At 36.2% G+C, this 21849-nt stretch overlaps 2 protein-coding genes across 4 annotated transcripts in view; one reads left to right on the top strand and one right to left on the bottom strand.

Moving 5' to 3' along the window:
- The window catches only part of LOC134545176 (amidophosphoribosyltransferase-like), a 61848-nt gene extending 56005 nt beyond the window's left edge, over window positions 1-5843 (bottom strand). Inside the window, exon 1 of one of the 3 annotated variants that reach the window (XM_063388558.1) lies at window positions 5725-5843. The gene's annotated coding sequence lies outside the window, so the exon portion shown is untranslated. Of the gene's footprint in view, window positions 1-4584; window positions 4712-5125; window positions 5220-5724 lie in introns of those variants that run through there. The other 2 variants (XM_063388563.1, XM_063388561.1) reach the window with 2 other exon arrangements.
- LOC134545219 (bifunctional phosphoribosylaminoimidazole carboxylase/phosphoribosylaminoimidazole succinocarboxamide synthetase) overlaps window positions 5758-21849 on the top strand; it is a 34823-nt gene continuing 18731 nt past the window's right edge. Inside the window, exons 1-5 of the mRNA XM_063388568.1 lie at window positions 5758-6140; window positions 9463-9666; window positions 11530-11708; window positions 16271-16475; window positions 17899-18095. Of these exons, the coding sequence (XP_063244638.1) occupies window positions 6125-6140; window positions 9463-9666; window positions 11530-11708; window positions 16271-16475; window positions 17899-18095 (801 nt within the window). The 5' untranslated portion in view covers window positions 5758-6124. The remainder of the gene's footprint in view (window positions 6141-9462; window positions 9667-11529; window positions 11709-16270; window positions 16476-17898; window positions 18096-21849) is intronic.

Genomic DNA, 21849 nt, shown 5'->3' with positions numbered 1-21849 from the left:
AATTATGGGAGATCTGGGTGAATACAGTGTTAATTTGGGTGGTGCAAGGAAAGCTGTTAAACACCTGGAATCACAAACTTCAAAGACAATGAGCGATGCATGTTGAAAATAATAACGTAACTCTCCCAACCCTATGTTGCTGACGTATTTTTTTAAATATAAAAATTCTAATTTTTTTTTAAATAGGTACTCTCTCGAAATAAATTCCTGCACATGCAACTGTAAATGTCCTGTATAAATACCATTACTTACATATCACATAACGTATATTTTTTAACAACTGGTCATTTGTCGCAGCCGCTTTGCCGAGACATCAAAAAATTTTGTAAGACTTTTGGGAAAGAAAAAAATTACTAGCTGTTTTGCCCCAACTATAACAGAAGTTCAATCGCCAAGTGCGGACAAATGCGCACACGTAACAGACTACGTCAGCAATAACCTTGAGCCATGCCCGTCAGAGAAATTAAGAAACCAGACACGTGGCACAACGGACGAAAACGTGATCGACATGATTATAATGGTCAACTAACGTTTAACAACCCCCGCAAGTAAGTACACCCAGCCTCGCACTGACTAAAAAGTTCGTTTGTAACAAACATAAGAAATTTTCTACTGGTTAATTGTAATAGTTTAAGTCTAAAAAATATTTAATAACTGCCTCCTACAAAAATTGACAAAAAGTATGTATTTGTAGTCTTTGCAGGCCCAAAAGCCGATTCAGGGTATGCAATGTGGCCTCATACCATCAACGTTTATGAATTATATGCTAGTACGTAAAAGGCGTTATGTTACATCAGATAGAGAAGTAATTAGTAGTAAACCACCGATACTATCTGAACAAACCAAAGACATGTGCCATTATTTGTCAGTTATACTGAACGGGGTATATGGCTATGCTATAGAATCCGGTATTTAATCGAATCATAAATCTATTTTGAAAAATAGTAGATTGTCTTCCTTAACAGAACTTCCAGCTCGATCTCACACGCCGGGTTGGCTATTTCATGTTATTGTTATTATTAATAATTAAGGTAATTTACTTTGAATTTATTCAAATAGCTCTCGCTAGCATTGGTTGTTAAATCACAAATGTTCTTACCAGATATTTACCAAACATGACTTCTAGCAATAAAGGTTCACGCAAGTGATCATAATTATGATCCAAGATTTTTTGCCGCAATTAGATATTATTTATTAGAAAATTACAGGATTAGCCCTCAAATCATTGTAATGAAAAAAAACGTACCTAATACGTACTTGACTTGGCAAGTGAATTAAGCTAAGCAAGTGAATTGCTTAGGGACACATTCATTTAAATCGTTCAAAAGTGCTTACTTGGTTGTTTGTATACTACTAATTTATTTATTTATTGTTATTTTTACTTATATGATACATACCACTGTTTTGGTATTTCTAAAGAGGCATCAATCTGACCAAGTTCAAGAGATACCAAACTTTTATATCACAACAGTATTATATTTAAAAAAAAACACTAACAATCATGTTATATTCTGTTAATAACTGTGAAAATGTAAGGGCATACAGTAGGATAATTGAGCTTTTTCAGAATCAGGAAAATATGAGTCACCGATATGAAAAAACTTCTAGACATTAGTGCCTTCCCACACATTTAGCAATACACTTAAAACGCAATGAGAAACAAATTTTTTTATTAATAGTTTAAAATAAGTCAGTAAAGCATGTCTTGTACATTAAATTACCCCCCCCCCCCCCCCCCCCAACAAATCATACCCGTGGACGAACCAGTGTCGACGGTCCTGTATTTTTCTTTCAAATTTGCTGGAGTGTTAATTGCCTTCTTTTAAAAAAAATAATAGAAAAATTGCATAATAACTGAGGCACACATGACGTTAGCATAGCCCTAGTTCATGAATATTATGGTGATTGCTTTTTTTTTTAATGTAAAGAATGCTGTTTGGTTACGCTTGCTGCAGAACCGGTTTAAGAAATATTTATTTTCTTTTTTTTTATCATGAACGCAATAAACTTAACAAAAATAAAAAAAATGGGTGCGTGGCTACTATGCGTGTTAGAATTTAAACTTCACAGATAAGAGGGTTATGAAATGTTAAAGGTACGCTAATATTTGAAACACACGTAATCATACGTTGAAAATATAACTTTACTTGCTATTGTCGGTCCATGTCTTCAATCGAATAAATAATTATTGAATGGGTTAATGACAGCTAAAATTTTATACATAACCCATTTGGAAATGTCTATACAAGTTGTCACCGGATCCGAGTTGAGAGTATATTTTTAATTTTATTTATTTATTCAGTTACGAATAACGAGATGAGAAAGTATGTAAACGTATACATCATGCGCTACTGCTGCCATCTGTACCGGGTATAGATATGTCTCAATTCAAAATCTATTTATTTAAACTTCGCGCCATCGAACAATAGTTGTTACATACGTTACACACGATTCTGATATTACTCTACGGGCTATAGAAAGTTTCACTTCAAAAAATAGACCTAGAGCGATGGGTGTTTGCACTAACCACGTTTTTGGTGATAGTATTGAATTACTAACGGCCTCTACAAACGATCAGCCCAGCTCCTGTTCGGACTGCTCAGTCCGAACTGACAGTTTGGAATGAACTGAAGCCTTCCCCACACACAATCAGTCTTGTGGTTGCTGTTGCTGTCGGATGTATCGTAGAATATGGAAGAAAGTTTCGATGTTACCGTTGCAGTTGCACTTTTAGTTTAAAAAAGCATAAACATAGCAAAATAATCAAAGAGTATAACGACCCTCAGCTGATGGACTAAGAGTTTGGACTGGCGAGACACAGTTCCCCCAACACGGCAGTTCCGACTGATTAGTCCAGTCCAAACTAACAGATCGTGTGTGGAGGTCTTAAGGTTTTGAAATCTCGTCGACAAAGACGTCAACAGAAAGAAACGAGGGTTGATACGGTGGCGATGGAGAAGCGGCGGAATGCAGTGGTGGGGAAAGCTGGAGCACCTCGATGAAACCCACCGCCCACAGTAATTCTCGCCACAGTTTCCTCTCGCGAAGAATTAGGGCTTGGTTTCACAGGGACTCTAACCCGAATCATCTTGGTTGGAAACGACCCTGGATCGTCAGTAATGTGTATTTTAAACGTGATGCAATAATAAACTCCGGTCTTAAAAGTTACAACATTTACGCCAGGTTGCAGCGTTGCAGGTATTGAACCGAAACCAGCCATGAAAACGTTTCTGCACTACTTATCATTGACACTCAGGTCAGGGAAATGCATGACATGCGGGAAATGCATATAAGGCAAACAAATTCAAAACTATTTAAATTCCAATAATCGAGCTGTACAGTGTAACAAATAGTGCTAAAATATCGTCATGTGACAAAATTATTAAAATATTAATAACCATGTAAGTATGAATGATATTCCATTAGTGTCGAGGCTACTGATCACAAACACTCTAGGACAACCGTGGCTGACCGGTAATAATATAATATAATTTAAATTAGCTGCAATTGGGTACAAAGTGCCCGGTGGAAAGCATTCTCCCTACTTCCCCCTCACTCTCCTATAAGTATGAAAAGAGTAATAGTATTAAATTGTTGTAAGTAGTTGTTTTACTGAGCCAATATCGATGTACAAATTTGTATCTAAAAAGATCAACTACAATGACATACAACCTGCCGTTACATTTACCACTGGAATTTCTTGTGTGGGTAGTAGTACTTCATGTTGAATAGAGTTATGTAACAAACCGGCTTTCCTGGTGTAACCCAAAGCGGGAGAACAGCATCGGCTCGCACGGTTTTCACCGTACCAACGGCAGTCCACGGCTCATTGTACTTGAACAAATTTATTTCTCTACCGTATTCCATAAACTAGAGATGGTATTTACGCTATGTTCTATCCCATCATTTCCTTATTCAGCATTTTACTTCCCTTTAGAAGGTCCTTCGACTGTGCGAAGGCACACAAGTTACAGCTCTCATTCACCCGACATTTTTTCTAATACTTATCTCGCTATCCAACACAATTTTAATATTGCCATCTTTCACGGTAGATACGAAAGCTCTACAAGTTTCATGCTATTTCACATGCCCCATTCTGTTAGTTCTAAGTGCAATGTTCTAAACACACATTAATTAAACATGGACTCATTTACTTCTGTAATGTAAATTATCAACTCAACGTTTATGCTGGTTAGATAATATGGGTGCTGCATGCAAGATAAATCTTACTTTATCTGTCATGATCATGAACAGTGGCGTAGCCAGGGGGGGGGGGGGGTTAGGGGTTCAACCCCCCCCCCCCCTTAGCACCAAATCTTTAATTAATTTCTTGTTCATCACTCAAACAAATTTCATATTAAAATTAATAAAATTTTACCATTACAATATTTAAATTTTAAGAACCGAAAACTGCTAAAATAGCACTATTTTACACCTTAAAATCCAAATTTTTCCGGGGGAGGGCCCCCGGACCCCCCGCTTTAATACGGGGGGGGGGGGGGGGGCATGCTACTTAACACCCCCCATACACAAATCCTGGCTACGCCACTGATCATGAATGTGTGTGATATCTTACAAACCTACATGAAAAAACACCACACACGTTCACAAATAATTCGGGATTCGAACGCATAACTTATACACAACACATTAGTCCGCGCTTCAACCAACTGCGCCACGGACTTCGGCCCCAACAGTTTGGTCCGTCAAAATAGCCATGATTTGTGGACCGGAAGACTCGGGTGTGATCTCCAGCCGGGTTGAGGAAAAAGTTGAAAACTATCGATCGTACCCAAAGATAACCATCTGATAAGTCTAAGTTAACCACCTTCCTCAAAAAACTTCAGTTACTTCCAATATCCGGGCTAATAACACCGTCGCAATAATATTGTCACGAACACTTGGTTGGCCTGCACAATTACCACACGTGTTAAATAGCCAAAGTCAACTTAAATTAGTTAAAACCATACATTGCAGAGGGTATACAACCCCCCCCCCCCCCCTTAAGTTATGAAAAAATTTGCAAAATATAAGTGAGGTGATGCGATACGATAAGATACACTTATACGCTTGCGATTGGCGGGTTGAACTTCCGTCCAGAGACAAACTGGGTCCCCTTACTTACTCAAATTCCTGAAGCATCCTCCTTAAATCCTTAGGTCTAAAGTATGTTACTGTGTGAGAAGCCACGTCACCTACGGCTTCTAGACCCATGTCATGTGTTAGTGTCAATAGCAATGCAAGTTTTTTTTTAAATTCAGGTTTTCACATTTTTTTTTAAATGCCTCCCCCCTACCACAGAAAAAAAATTTCTGTATTCGCCAAGGCACTTAAGTTACTAATTATAAACTTGAAATGCTGATGTAATCCACTCAAAAGTTAAAATAATTCAATAAGCCTTTACATTATGATTTTACAAGCAAAATGAAGATAGGACGGGGACAAAAAATCCCAGACGCAGAAACAATCCACGCCCACTAGATCATTTGGCACTTTCACGATAGGTCGACCCGAACTACTGTGAATACCTAGCTATTTCATTCATACCTAGCCTCAGTCGTGTTCATTTAATATTGTAAATAAGGCAAATAGGCCTATGCACAGTGCTGCCCGCTTTTGTGTACAGGCTAAATAAAATGTTTTAAAACAACTGATAACTATCGTCATACGTAAAACTAAAATGCAACCCTATTACTACTAGGTGTATTATTTATTACTACTCACTTGGCGATACACGTGCTTCGCGTCGGTACCTTGGATGTCGTCCTTGATCAACAAAGCGCGCTCTGCTCGTGATGTGACCGCTACGAAGAACAGCGCTCTAATGAGGGATTAACAGGGCGTGTACGAATCTTTAACTCTGCGGTTGTGCTCCAATATATAGCTTCGACGTTTCGGGTTGCACAGCAAACGAAATTGGAAAATTATATCACTAGATAAAAAAATAAGCACTTTTCCCGCCACTATCAAGGTCACGAGAGGCCACGATTACGAAACAGTGGAATTTGTATGTGCCAGAGTCCAAACTTTTTGGCGTCTCGGTAGTCGGGATGTTAGTTCCTAATCATCTCTAGAGCGAAGAAGTGTATGTAGGCCTTTTTTCTTGACGGCGAAATATTTCACCATGGCAGAAACAACAGGTGTGTGAGGAAACTAACCTATAAAAACTACCGTACCGGTATACAAATTTGTCAGCAGTCATGTTACTATAGGTGTTATGTAACTTTCTAATAACTCTCATGTTTAGGTTAAAAATAATCGGTTTGTGAAAAAGGTCTTACCAATGAAAATTATCTTTGCAAGTTAAAACCTGCTGGAACTCTTGTATTCTAACATTAGCATTTATGAACATCATTTCAGCCAAATTTGACTATACGAGGATGGCCTAAAATTTTTGGGACAACCAGTATTAGGCCTAAAGTTAATATCCATATTTACCTTTATTTTCTAGTGTTTTTGTACAAGAGTGGGCCAGAGCCATAGGAAGTCCTTCAAGTGACCTTTTCTCTTGACATGTTCAGTTTTGCCACGAGACTTTAGACTTAAATAAAGGCTATGGAATAAAAAACATATTTGGAGAATAAGGGCGTAGTTAAATTAAAAATTCTATAAATGGTATTTTTGGGGATCATAAATGTTGTGTAGTTATTCCCTTAAATGTTTTCATTTTCTCCTAATTTCAATAAATTAAATTTATGAAGGTTTATTTAGAGCAAGGAAGTAATTTTGTATAATCTTAAAACTACACAGGTGAATCATAGCTGCTAATATTTTATTCATGTGTGAATCCCAAATTATAAACAATAAGTTTCCTGGAAATTTCAGAGCATTGAATTTATGAGTATCATAGATAATTACAGTTACTATACAAAATACTGAGATATAATAATGAAAATGTAATCAAAATATAATAAAGTGTTCACTATTCAAACATTTTTTTGGTTATTTTTTAGAAGAATTGTACATTGATGGAATGGAATTTGTGTAACACAAATGCAATTTAAATAGCTTAAATTGTATATCTGTATATAGGTTAGAAAATGTATGTTAACTTTAAACAATCTAAGTTATAGTAGAAACCCAATAAAGCTTGACTCACAATGATAGGTCGTATCCTTCCATCAATCATCTGAACTGCAGCCAATCTGATGGCCTTAAGAAAAATATTTTCTGTATATAAAAACCATATCAAGTTTTAACTTTTGACGGACGGACAGATGAAATGATAATCTCAAAAATGTCTGTAAAGCATTGCTTTTAAGTTTTTTTTAGTTAAATTATTTAGCTGTTCAGTAGTATTTTTTTCCACTTGTGTTCTAAACACATTTAAAAGTTTGATATTTTAAACAAAAATTGACAGATACAAAAGTGTAATTAATATCTTGAGCTAGACTTAAAATGATCCGTTTCATCTGTCCGTCACCCATCCGTCTGTCAATCACGTGACATGCAGCCAATCAGGTGGTCCAAAAAATTCCATCTGTCCATCCGCCAAAACCTTGCCAAACTTTAACTTTCTACGGACAGACAGATGAAAATATGAACTCAAAAATGTCTGATATCTTAATTTTAAAAGGTTTTTTTAGTATGTTTATTTGTTAAGCTGCTTCTGTATTATGTTTTTAACTTGCCTATGATCATATTTTGAGTTTGATATTTGAAACAATAACTGAAACACAAAAGTAATTAAATTATGCACAGTCACTAAAAAAATTTTTTTAAATAAATTTTATAAGTGCTTAGCGTTTATAATCGTCAAACTGGTAAATCTTAACAAGATAAATTTATTCTAAATATAAGCATAATAGTTGTTGGCAACATCCAAGTAGAAAAATATAACAATGGATGTGTGGATGTGATGGATCATTGAGAGTCCAATTTAAGTATAAATGTAAATACACTTCAGTCGCAACATGAAAACACAGGCTGTTACATACACGTGAACAGTTAGTTATATTTAAAATACAAAAGTACAACCATAATTGAGATGTTTTTAAATTATGAAACAATATCTAGGTGAAATTAATCTAGATGTGGTTTTTATTAAAAAATTACCATCACATATTCTACGATAGAGTTTTTTTTTATATGAAACTAAATCCTCTAACAAGATATTGCATAGCAGAAAAGTTCTTTTATAAGCTAAAAACAATCTTGATAAGAAAAAATATAACAGAGCATGCTAGAAAAAATTACACTTAACATTCCTTCTATATTTCATGGAAGCAATAAATTAGGTAAACCTTGGTAACTAAAAAAAATTTATTCCATTACGTAGATTGAGTGGTCGAAGAACATAAGGCTGTGCATAGAAGTAAAAAAAAATTATATATATTGCAATTCTTTTTCATGGTTGTATGTAATCAGGTGCAGAAGTAGTAGGCCTACACCTTCCTTTGCTAGACATTATTATATTGTATTAACAATACTGCAAATTTTTCTGAAGTCTTGTTTATGTTATATTTTCAGGATATTTTCACTTATTTGCGTACCACATATAAACCCTACATGGTAATCCCATGTGTAAAACTGTAAAATAACGACATACTGTTTTAGAAGACAAGATGGTATAAGTTAGGTACTTGTTCAAGGCCAACACATGTTAGAATTGTGAGTCTGCGAAAAAATGAGCTAACGCTCTAGTTGACATTGCATGTCTATTGTGGGTTTTTTTTTGCTAGTCTTTTTATTTATTTATTTACTTGTCTTATTTTTACATGTTGCGAAGTTAAGGTGCTGACTGCCTAGTCTTACACTGTTCCACATGAAAATATAATTGATTTTTTTTACTTAAAAAAAGAAACCTTAAATATAAAAATAATATGTGTAAACAGTTTGAACAGCTCACATTAAAGTAACTAAACTAAAAAGGTATTTTAATTAATAATCAGAGTTCCTACCAGTTTTTCAATGTAGGCTTTATGCTGGTCTAATTTCTTACTGAGGCTATATTGAGCTTGTTTTGAAAGGTTTATAATTTGACTAAATCTTAGGTTTGTTATATAATTTTATAAGTTTTTTCATGCAATTATAGCTGGGCAATAAGACAGAACCTATTAAGTTTAAAAGGATATATTTTTTCATAGAAAAATTTGCCACCAGTTAGTTTCTTAGGCCAGTGTCACACAAGGCCACAGTTGAACCGGAGTAGTTAACAGTTTATACTTGGTGATTTCTTCTACCTCACTTGTTTACATGTTCAATTATAATAAATTTACTTAGTACATTCTCTGCATTGTGCATTCTACGTAAAGTGGGCAAAAGAATATTCATCCCAAAAATTCTGCTGATTGAGCCACAGTGAGAGAAACGCATGGTGTGACACCATTCTAACTCTTTAGAATATGTCAATATTATTAAAATGGTAACATTTTTATGCACTGATAGTTTTTTCTGGAAAGACTTGAGGGCTGTAAGCCATGTTTGTGGTGACACGTGTCACAATAATTGTTTGTTGTTCAGTGGCTGGCCATGTGCTGGGAGCCCTGCTAATAGAAGGCAAGACCAAGAAGGTCTGGGACCTGCCCCTGGAACCAGGACTGGTGCTGATCGAGAGCAAGGATCGCATCACGGCCGGAGACGGCGTCAAGGCTCACGAGTTGGAAGGAAAAGCTGCCATCTCCACCCGAACAACTGCCAAAGTCTTTCAACTTCTTAGTTCTGTCGGTGAGAATTTGTTTGTTTGTGATGTGCCCAAACATTTTATATGAACTGTACTTATTTTTTTGCTTGTCATGTCTTTCTTTTAAATACTGCAATCATTTATAAAAGAAAGTAATAAAATGTTGAGTAAATTGAAAGTTATTTGTTTCATCCCCAGTCCAAAATTTTTAGAACCTCAAGAAGGTTAAAATCATTTTTTTTTTACAAAGCAATCATGAATTTGGTTTTGCTGTGGGTTTTCCTTTAAGGAAATAAAGGTAACAAATTTCAAGATTGCCATAAGTAATCAAAATGCTATGTAAAATACCCCAGGTCTCAAGTCGCAAAAAAGTAACAAAACTGAAGGTCTGGTCACTAAAATTACGAAAAAGTCCCAAAACAACCAGTGAATGTGCCGGAATCCACAAAACTTTAATTTCCAGAATTGTTTTACTAACTAACATTTTAGTATTTTACGCCTTACTCTGTTTATAGCAAATAAATATTGGAGACTGTCCCATTTAGTGAGGAAAATATTAAAAAAAAAAGTTTTAGCATCCAGACATTAAAATAGGCACATTCATTAGAACAGTAAAACTATTTTGTTTTAGGTTTAGTTTTGTTTATTATATTGTTACGAACGTGAGCAAGGCCGGGACACGTGAAGGTGCAGAGCTGGCTGGCGGCTGCCACAACATGATATGCGCCGCGCGCGCCTGGAAGATACAAGGATTGTCGCTTTCCCCCCTCCTTACCACCACTCCCCGCGCGGCTCCCTGCCTTTGACACGTAACTGAAACCGGACAGCTGCGGAGTTACGCAAGCCGCCGACACGTGTTTCGAGATATTTCTACCGTCGGGTCGGTGCGAAATGACGCGACTGGCCCCGGCCGCGCTCGCGAGTTCTAGAAATTGCGGCTGATAGATAAAACTAGGACGGCGGCCTCGAGAGAGTCAGTGGAGTTCAGAGTGAAGTCAGGAGTTTTCCCGCGGCGGAGTTTCCGGGCGATAGAGTGGCGAAGTCCCTGGACGAAGGTTCCCTGGCGAAGAGTTCAGTTCCGGGCGATAGTGTCGCGGGCGCGGCGGAGTTCCGAGCGGAGTTCCGAGCGAGGCGTCGAGTGGGATCTCGGCAAAAGGGAAGTGCGACGGCGGTGGCGGAGTGCGGTGACGGAGTCCTGGGACGGAGGACCACGAGGGGTGCTGCTGCGAGAGTTGCGCCAGAGGTGCGGCCCAGCGAGGCGTGTCGATTGTAAAGTGTGACTTGTGAAGCAACATTTTTAAGTGCAATTGATTATTTGGCAATTTTATAAGATTAATTGTAAGTGACATAAGTAGTTGCCATCATTAACTGTGTGTAATAAAATCTTTAATTAATCCTTTACGAACCCGCTGTAAATCGTAACAATATATAAAAACCTGTGCTTGCTATAAAAATCAAAATTCTACAAAATGTGATATATTTTTTTCTGTCTGAAAAATTATCATTCAGATTATGTAACATTATTTGACACATAGCGAAGAAATGTTTGGAAAAAAACAAACCACAAGCACTTCACTGTTCAGAACACATGATACAAAAAATCTCCATTGTGATAGCGGTAACATAATAGACATTTTTGCTCAGTAATATGTGGAACAATTTCTGAACAACCAATCCCATCACCTTGTGTGCTCGGAATGCAAGAAGTACACTGGAGCCTCCGAACCAACATTATCAAAAAAAGACTATTCAAGTTGAAGGCAAAAAAAAAATGGTTGTGAAGGTGTTTGAGTCTGACTAGAATTTTTATTTACATGTTCAATAAGATACCGCTGCTTGTATGGATTGTTTATGATAGTATTTATAATAATCACGGTTAATAATAAATGGTATTTATTGTTCCACAGGTGTGAAAACTTCTTTTGTGAAAACGGTTAACGACACAGCATTTATTGCTAAGAAGTGCGAGATGGTGCCCATAGAGTGGGTTACTCGTCGCTTGGCCACTGGCTCGTTCCTCAAGCGACGACCCGGTGTGCCTGAAGGCTACCGCTTCAGTCCTCCCCTTCAGGAAACATTCTTCAAGGTGAGTTACCCGTTTGCACTTGAGGCTAAGTGTTCCAGTCAGTATCTGAATCCAACACTAGAAGTTACCAATACTGTACCATAAGCTAGAAAACTGGATATACTCACATTAGTGGGTAAAATGCATGGAAATTGAAATAAATTTTTTCTCTCATTACAATTATAAACAAGTGTAACTTTTTATATATGAGTGTTTTTTTAACTTCATAATCCTATCATGTTTAGTCTCACAATTTTTTTTATAATTTTATTCATTCGTATTAAAAATTTGTAACATTTTTACTAACTTAAATGACTGTGAATGACCAAAATATTATTAACACAGTTTTCAACAGTTTGAAATGCAAACAAAAACAAAATTTTGGCAGTCATTTGCCTTGCCATGGCATTTTGTCATGATAAAAATGTGATACATGTATGTATCTTGTTTCTATATGACACTTTTACAAGTTAAATAGTTTTATTATCTGTTTGTTGAAAGTAGGTTAAATTTTCACCGGTTGGTTTAAGTTTGCCACCTTTTTGTTAGTCAGATGTTAGTTATTTACAAATAGCTTATAGGTAGTGAGGATTTCGTCGATGTGTCTGGAATTGGAGTCAGTATTTAAATTCCATTAAAGAGTTTAAAAAAGCACATGTTTTTGTGTTTAAGAAATATCAATAGTAATATAATTGCACATTTTCTAAGATATGATGTGATTTGTATAATAAAATATCAATTTCAATATGCTATGATTTTTTTTTGTATGTTTGAACAGGGTTCATACACACCCTGGAAAACCTAGAATTTCAAAAAACTTTTTCCGGTACTGGAAATGTCCTGGGACTCGCAAATAATTGTAAATTGTCCTGGAAATTTTATTGGTATCCTTGAAATTTTATTTAACAAACTCTATGTTACAGTAAAACACTTGATTAAATAGGTAACTTAAGTTTCCTTTAACTTAAGTAAATTCTCCGTCCGTGCAGCATGTATTGTAAACAAACATAAATTCATAGATAACATGTCGTTAAGTAGACGTTCATCTATAAACTAAAAAGGCATAATACAGGAACTTGCACTTTAAAGCTGTTTTTTTTTCCATTTCGGTGTTTTCAACAATGTGATTTTTTTTTTGTGGATTCCCAAAGTTAATGATCAAAATTAATATGAACATTATACATTAATACAGAGATACTAGTAAAAACATTTTTAAAGCCATTAAAATGAGAAAAATGTTTAAGTGATTTTTACTGGTAGTGTTTGTATGCAGCGTTAATATTTTCACCAGATTTTCTTGGTGTGAGTTTATTAAATATGAGTGCCTCTGCTAGAAAGTATAGTTTCAGAATAGAATAGTTGTCAGACCCCAAATATAAACAGTGGTTAGAAGAGAATAATACAGATCGAAATGTGGTTTTCTGTAAACTATGTAAAAAGAATGTTGATATTGCAAATATGGGTGCATCAGCATTACAGAGTCATATGAAATCAGGAAAACATGTAAAAATGATTGAAGTATTAAATACAACTAAGTCAGTAGGGGATTATTTTAAAATTCCCAATGCATCCACAGTAAAGGAAAATGCTGTTGCAAGTCCATCTCAAAATTGCATTCATAGTGAGCCAGAGTCTACCGTTTGTGATGTGTCAAAAAAAGAACAGAGTACTTTATCGAATCATGTTCTTGCTGAATCCACACTGAAAGCAGAGATTTTTATGGACACTTAATGTTGTAATGAAACACATGTCATTTAACTCTTGCAAAGACAACAATATACTTTTTGCTGCTATGTTCCCAGACAGTCATATTGCAGCAAAATATTCTTGTGGAGCAGACAAGAATGTCTATTTGTTGTGTTTTGGTATAGCTCCATACATCAAGGATAGGCTTGTTCACTGTGTTCGTTAGTCAGAATTCTTTGTGGTGTGTTTAGATGGAAGTGTTAATAAAGTTCTCCAACGAGATCAACTGGATATTATTATTAGATTGTGGGATGTAAGCTCTCAGCTAGTGTGCACAAGGTATATTGGTTCACAGTTTCTTGGGCATGCTAGAGCTGATGATGTAAGGAATGCTTTAGAAAAAGGAATGGAAGAGGTAAACCCTATGAATATAGTGCAAATTGGTATGGATGGACCTAATGTGAATTTGAAAGCTTACAAAGATTATATTTGCCAAAGGAAAGACCAATATCCGGACTATCTACTGCTAATTGATGTTGGTACATGTAGTGTGCACACTGTACATAGAGCTTTTCAGGTTGCAGTGGAGGTAACAGGTTGGGATATTGCCAGTATTTTGCGATGTTTGTGGCAAATATTAAAAGATTCACCTGCAAGAAGAAGTGACTTTGTACAGAATAATGAAAAACTCAGTTGTTTCCATTAAAGATTTGTTCAACTAGGTGGGGGGAGGATGTTGTTGTTTAGAACGGGCTATTGCTATTTGGCTACAAGTTACAGCATTTGTCGATTCTTACAACGGTAAACCCAAATCTGCTCGGTGTACCAAGTCTTTTCAGACTGTTCAGAAGGCTACTAAAGATCCACTGATGGTTGCCAAATTGTCTTTCTTTTCCTTTATTGGAAGTCAGATACAACCATACCTCAAGTGCTACCAGACTGATTCTCCCATGATTCCTTTCCAAGCTTCTGACATAATAGAATTGTTGTATGGACTAATGTCATTATTCATAAAGAAGGAAATTTTGGATAAGGCAAACAATGATGAAGATTTGTGTGCACTTGATCCTAATAGCAAGGATAACACAGTGTTTACGAAGAGTATCGAAACTGGTTTTGCAACAAGAAAACAACTGATTATGTTTGTTACACAAAAGAAAGTCACAGACAAGGATGTTTTAGTGTTCAAATCTGAATGTCTACAGTTATTGAAAGTATTGGTTAAAATAATTCAAGATAAAAATCCACTGAAATATCCTGTAGTGAGATTTTCCAGGTGTCTTGACCCTAGAACTCTAATATGCAATGAAACTGAAACCACTGAAACATTTAAAAAGTTGCTTCAGCAGATTGAAAATAGAAAATGGATCAGTACAGGTGTGTGTGATGCAGCTTTACTACAGTTCAAGTTGTTCCTCAGAGAAGTGTCACCAGATCCTTCACAGTTTACAAACTTTGATAGAAATACTCAAAGGTTAGATTTTTTTTTTTTTGTAAATATTTCCTGGACCACAAACAGTATGCAGATTTGTGGAAAGTATTTAAACTTATTTTGACTCTGTCTCATGGCCAAGCATCTGTAGAACGTGGTTTCTCTGTCAACAGAGAAATGCTTGTGGAAAATTTAACAGAATAAACTCTACTAGCAATGAGGATTGTGTACGATGAATTTAAAGATAAAAAAGTAAGTGATGTTATTTTCAGTAAAGAACTGTTGGCAAATGCTAGATCATCAATAATGTGCTATCAGTACTTCTTGGATGAACAGAGGAAACAAACATCTAGAGAGGAAAGTAGTAGAAAGAGGTCACACATGTTAGAAACTGTCCAAGAACTAAAGAAGAAGAAGCTGCAGATTGAGAAGTCAATTGATTCAATGAATAAAGAAGCTGATTCAATGGCATTACTTGCTGAGAAAAGAAATGATTTCACTCTTCTTTCAAAGTCCAACGCATACAGGAAAAAATCATGTGAATCGGCAGACGAAGTCGCAAAGTTAAGTGAAGAGATTGAAAAACTGTCTAAAAACTGTTAAAAAAAAATAATAATTGTTTTGTTGTAGTTTAGAATCCTGGAAAAATATTGAAAAACAGCTTTTTTTTATTATTATTAGTGTTTATCTTTGAATTAAGTGCTTGCCATTTTATCTATTACAACACAGTATCAAATAACAATTATTATGTTTGAAAATCTCTGAAATGTCCTGGAATTGTCATTGAAAATTTTTTTCAATTTCTGTAGGAACCCTGTTGAACTTATATGTAATTTTGATGTTCAATTTATAAGTTTATCAGCTGGCTGGCAAACATTTGTCATACTAGAAATGTTTTAACATCATGTTGATGAAAATGATAACACTTTCAAAAGTATATATGTACCTAATATACAGGAACAATATATAGCCACAATTAGAAGCCAAGATAAAATTTACAAAAATTAATCTATGTAGATAAGATGGTCTGTGAGTGTTAAAATTCCAATTTCAGCTGCCTAAAAGGCAGTCAGTGAAAGCAAATTAATTCCAGTCTAACCATGTAATGAAATGTAAACTTGCGGCTTTACCAAGTATTCACCATTAACGGTAAGTCATTTCACTTTTTTGTGCATATCTTATTACAAGAGGAAATGTTTCTAAAACGGGATACAGAAAAATTAAGAAAATTGTCAAGAGTAAGTCTATGATAAAACTAAATACATCTGTTCACAAAAATATTAAATACCTTCTTATTTTAGTTTTGGGCACCTCTACAAGATATCATTTATTGTTATTGAGATGAAATGAGTCTCTTTTTAATTTTGTTTGTTTGGTGTGAAACATACTTTGTTGTTAAGTTGGTTGATTTTCATTCATGCAAATTGTCCAGTTTCATAATCCAGCACTTTGTTTTGAATTTTAGGATGATGCTAACCACGACCCTCAGTGGTCGGAGGAGCAAATCGTGTCCGCACAGTTCAAATTCAATGGGGTTACTATTGGCCAGGACGAAGTGGACATCATGCGTTGTATGACGATAACTGTGTTTGAGATTCTGGAGAAAGCATGGGCCTCGCGAGGCTGTACCCTTATCGACATGAAAATTGAGTTTGGAATCAACGCTGAAGGTATGTTCTAGTTGTGGGAACATGAATCATTTCATTCTGTTTCAAATCAATGTCGGCATTAGGTAATGTAAAAAAGTTTACAAAATGTTTATTTATCTATTGAAATGATTTCAGTATGATATCAAAACAGCAGACACCCTGGTAAAAGTCATAACTGACTGCTTTAATAGTTTGTCAACCACTACTCAAAATAATCTTGAGAAAAAAATGTTCTCAGAATCCTGTACTGGTACTGAGACTGGTTAAAAGGTTCTTACAGCAAACGAGCAAACAATTACTATGGAATACATCATTATTGAGGTCAAGTAATCACTAGTTGTTTGTACCAACTCTTGTTTTTGTAGATATCACGTAGTGTACAAGACATAATGTGCATTTCACCCTCCTTTTCTCTGTCAACTCCACTCCTCGACGAAATGTTGGATGGCCAGCATATAAGCGTGTCTGATGAATATATAAGCGAATAAAGAATGATCTCTTATCTTACTATCTATTTTGAACCAAAAGTTACAATCTTTTCAACACATCATCAGTGCTGTGCAATGTAGAAATTATTGTCAACAAATTCAGCTTTTCTGAAAGTATGGGTATGTACCCACATTAATTTTACATGTTGTATTGTGCTATAATTGGGATTTTAGGAAAAAAATAATTGGTGTGTTTTCTAAAACTCAGTGCAATTAACATGCTAGTCATGCTTACAACCTGCAAATGTAGACATTAAAAAAAATTAGTGTATAAATATGTCGGTGATAACTACTGCATAGTGTTAACAAAATGCTACTCTTCAGTTCTTAATTAAACATAAATCCAATGAAGGGTCTTTAATCTGTCATGTTTGCGAATACTGCCATGCCAGATTAGTGATTGAACCAAATTACCAATCATCAATATAGTTTTTACCCAGAATACCAAATAAAATGACTATGCAGTGCAATGGTATTAAAAAAAATTGTATTAAGCTGCTCTTTAGAAATAAAACACACAGATGAGCACCGGTCTTCTTCAAAATATCATTATGGAAATTAACTGGTGTGCTGTGAAATGTAATCCGCTATAAAACAGAAATTACTGTACTGAAATGAAAACTGACATAAATGATAAACTCTTGAGGGAACTAAAACCACTGGTGGCGCAGTAATGCAGCCAAAGTCGGTAGCTGAAATCCACCTGAAAAATCTGAAAGGGAGCAGTGGTTCCAATTGGTTCCAGGTTACAAAATGTGCAGAACAATAGAATATCGGATTAAAGACCTTTCTATGAACTTAACCATATTTAATTCAAGAACCAAGGATCCCTTGCACGTTAATTTGACATTCAGACAATACCATCAATGAGGTTGGCTCTTCAACATCATGACTCTTGCTGTGCTGTAGTTGATCTGGTAGAAACTGTACAGAGGTGCTTTCTCTTCACGTTCCAGGCGAGATAATGGTATCGGACGTGATCGACAGCGACTCGTGGAGGCTGTGGCCCTCTGGAGACAAGCGGCTCATGAAAGACAAGCAGGTGTATCGCAACTTGAAGACCGTGACGCAAGCGGACCTAGAAATTGTCAAGACAAACTTCTTGTGGGTGGCGGATCAGTTGGAGCACCTCATACCACCATGCACCAGCCTGGTAACTAGCATGCTTGTTCGTCAACACGCTGAACTCTGCTCTCCCTTAGCATTCGTAATTTTCACAAGGTTTAGTTCATGGTACAGTTGACATGGGAGCTCATCAAAATTAAGATACATAATGTGGTAAAAGCAAACATAGCAGCATATCTAGATTTATTTGCTATTTTGATTAGAAAACAAAATGTTTCAGAAAAAGAGAAAATACCAGTTAGGTAATAAAATTAAGTATTTCTGATAACAATAGTAGACAAAAAAAAAGACAGATCACATACATCTACAAAATTCAGATTGGTGGCCTTTATCAGCAGTAGAGTTTATGGAAATCATTTGAATATTGTTACTTAATGGATAGAATTCTGTGTGAAAGGCAATATAATGGGAGGGTCATCAGGCTTGGAGGCAGGCTCTCATGTATGATAATGTTTGCTGGAAGGGTATGGCATACTTCTTATATTTTACAAGTTTTTAGTCAAATATGATCAAAATCATAATTTGGTGATTTTACAAAAGTTATAGATATTTTACAAACTTACACTACACACAGAGACTTTTTTTACGGGGACATGTATCAAACATTAAATTTATATTAACTGAGTGATAAGATTGTTTTTTATTTACTTGTGCATGGAGATGATGTGACAGGGGTCATGTTGTGTATGTGTAAATAAGTGTCACGTTGTGATATTTAGCCATGAGGATAATATTTATAGCATTTTCGTACACAAAATTCTGAAGATACCCATTAAATTTTTTTAAAGTATTTTTTTTATGCAAGCTCTACATTCCTCACCCTGTTAGAAGGGACATTTTACTTAACTTGTAATCTATTAAACATATTGTTACGAATTATTAAAAACAATAATCATCGTGGGAAAACTACTGGATTGGTGAATAGATAGCCCAATTAAATATTTTACTACTACAGTTTTATTGATTGCTAATATTTACGTCACTAACAGATAATCTTCTAAAAATGCCTAATAATCAATTACACTTAAAAAAATGTTTATTCCCTACACTCAGTTTTTTTACACACCACTCACTCGCTGGACCGCACCTCTGGCACAACTCTCGCCGCAGCACCCCTCGTGGACCTCCGTTGCCGCACTTTCCTTCGTCGCGGATCCGCTCGACGCTTCGCTCGGAACTTCGCTCGGGACTCTCGCCACACCCACAGCACTCTCCGAGAAACTCGCTCGCAGAGGAACTCCTCGCTCAGGAACTCCGCTGCACCCGCGGCACTATCGCCCAGACTCTCTGGCCTGGAACTCTCACTCAGACACTCGCACCGGATCTCCGCAGCACTCGCAGCACTATCGCCTGGACTATTGCACCGGAACTGAACTCCCAACTCCACTGCCTCGGAGGCCGGCGTCCTGGGCTTATATAGGCCCAGGCGCCACTTCTAGAAGTCGTGAGCACGGCTGGGGCCAGTCACGTCATCCCGCGCCGACCCAACATCAGAATTTTCAAGAAAGGCGTCGGCAGCTCGCGTGGCGGCGCGCGGAACTCCCCAGGTGTCAGGTTAACGGCGCCGCGCTGGGAGGGGGGGAAGCGACGACCCTTGTAATCCACCAGGCGCGCGCGGCACGTCTCTTGTTGCGGCGGCCACGTGACGTCAGAGGCCTTGCGGGCCACCAGCCAGCTCCGAACCTGCGCGCGCCGCGGCCCTGCTTTCGTTTTGTAACAATATTAATAATGTGCGGTGTTGCATGAAAATTAGTAGCTTCGTAACCAAGTATTTATTGTTAATCATAACATTCTAAGTGCAGCTGACCATATGGCACTCTTAAAAATGTTCTTCATATCAGATGAGCACAAAAATATGCTAGAGTATGATCAAAATAACTGCCATCAATTAATTTAAGAGGGTCAATTTAAACTACATTTCCAAATGGGATTTTTCTCTCTATTAACTTACCATACAAATTATTCTCAATCAACATTTTTATCCAGGGAAAAGAATGCTAAACTGCCTATACATATTGGTAAAGTTTTTTTTTTTCATATTTGAAACTTAAAATATATTTTTCATTAATGATGTTGATTAGTGTACAGTAATGTAAATTGATTCATTTATAATATTTGCTTCTTTAAATGCTCACCATTTGTAGTATTTTGCAAACTATTCAAGGTTTATATTTCCACATACTCTTGAAATAATAATTTTAGAAACTTTTAGTTCAAATTTGGAAAGTACTGATTATAGTTATATTAAAGTTTTTTTTTTTTTTAAATTGTCAAGTAGGGTGTAGAAATAAAATTAAGTGAAATTGTTATAATGCTGTTTGTTATGGAAACATATTTTACTAATTTTGAAATATTTGGATGAAAATTTTTATTAATGTGGAATTTATAACCCATAATTTATAAGTCCCGATTTTAGAAAATACAACTAATCTCCAAAATCCAGGGACTTAATAATAAATAAATTGCATAAAAATAAAAAAAAAATCAAGTAAAACCAGAAGAAATTATAAAATTTATTTATTTTATTTTTATTTTTTGTTTTACAAAAGTGATGAACTTTGGAGGTTGCAGTGTCAACCCCGATTGCTACACCACAATATGAAAATAAAATTATAATTTGGCAAAATCATTTCAAAACTGAATCTAAGGTGGTCCAGACGTACTTATGGTGCCATTGGTAGCGTAGGACTGCACAATTTTGTTGCAAAGTAGTTTGTTATTGGGTCTATTTTCACTTATTTTTACTGCCTCTCATCCTATCAGATAAGATAGCATGATGGTGCAAAATTTTTGCTTTTGTCTCATGTTGCGAGTTATCTTTTTACTTCCATTGACTTTGCCACATGAGTATCAGATGACACTAACCTTATCCTTCAAGCAGATATATAAGATTAAGACAGCAGAAACTGATGGATGATTCTTTATCATTGATAAAATCAGTTTCTAGGGAAAAAAGCATTTTCTGGAATCCGCTCCAAGTTCATTTTACTTGTCCCTGAAAGTTGGAACTTGTCACTTTGCCTCACACATTCTGGGGTTAAATATTTGCAGGTATTACATTAATAAAATTGTTTAGGATTTATTATTATGTTAGTAATATTCACTAAGGGCCTGTGTGTTTGTTGTTTGTATGTGAGTTTTTTTTTGTTTTTTGTGTGTGGTTTTTTTTGGATGTTTTTTGTGTGTATGTGTGTGAGACACACACACACACACACATATGTTCCTAAGGGGGCCCGCCTAGTCACCGGTGTATCTGTGTAAGTGCACACTTACTGCTGCTTCTAGCACAGTATCTCCTCTACGTGCAAAGCTTTGAACTAATACGCAGTCTTCTTGACATGCATAGGGCAACTATGAGATTTGGGTGGTGACCATAACATCATATGGCATAGAAATGAAGATAAAAGGTGTAATGCAAGCTCCTTTTTTCAATAATTTGTGTTGGATATTTTATGCCTAAAAATTACTCTGAAAATTTCCGACTATTCCTCCAACCTCAGCATATTGTTACGATCGCGCTTGGCTTCAGTGCTTGGCGTCGCCGCGCTCGTTCGGCCTGTCTGCGCCCCCTTCCACCTGCATCCTCTCCCTGGTATCTCGTGCCATACTATCTCGCGACATCCTGACTGTCGCGGCGCGCACCTGCCTCAGATCGAGTTACTTAAGGGAGGCCGCACTGTGGAATGGAGGGACTCAGACATGTTTATCGGTGTGTTTTGTGGGAACCCGATGCTTGTTGAGTTTATCGGCGTTCTTTGAGCAGCCGCCGCGTCCTTCGAGGA

The sequence above is a fragment of the Bacillus rossius genome, chromosome 1 (genome assembly GCF_032445375.1).
Source record: "Bacillus rossius redtenbacheri isolate Brsri chromosome 1, Brsri_v3, whole genome shotgun sequence".
In the NCBI taxonomy this organism is placed as follows: domain Eukaryota; kingdom Metazoa; phylum Arthropoda; class Insecta; order Phasmatodea; family Bacillidae; genus Bacillus; species Bacillus rossius.
Note: the sequence above shows the minus strand (reverse complement) of the source record. Positions and strands in the feature narration are given on the sequence as shown.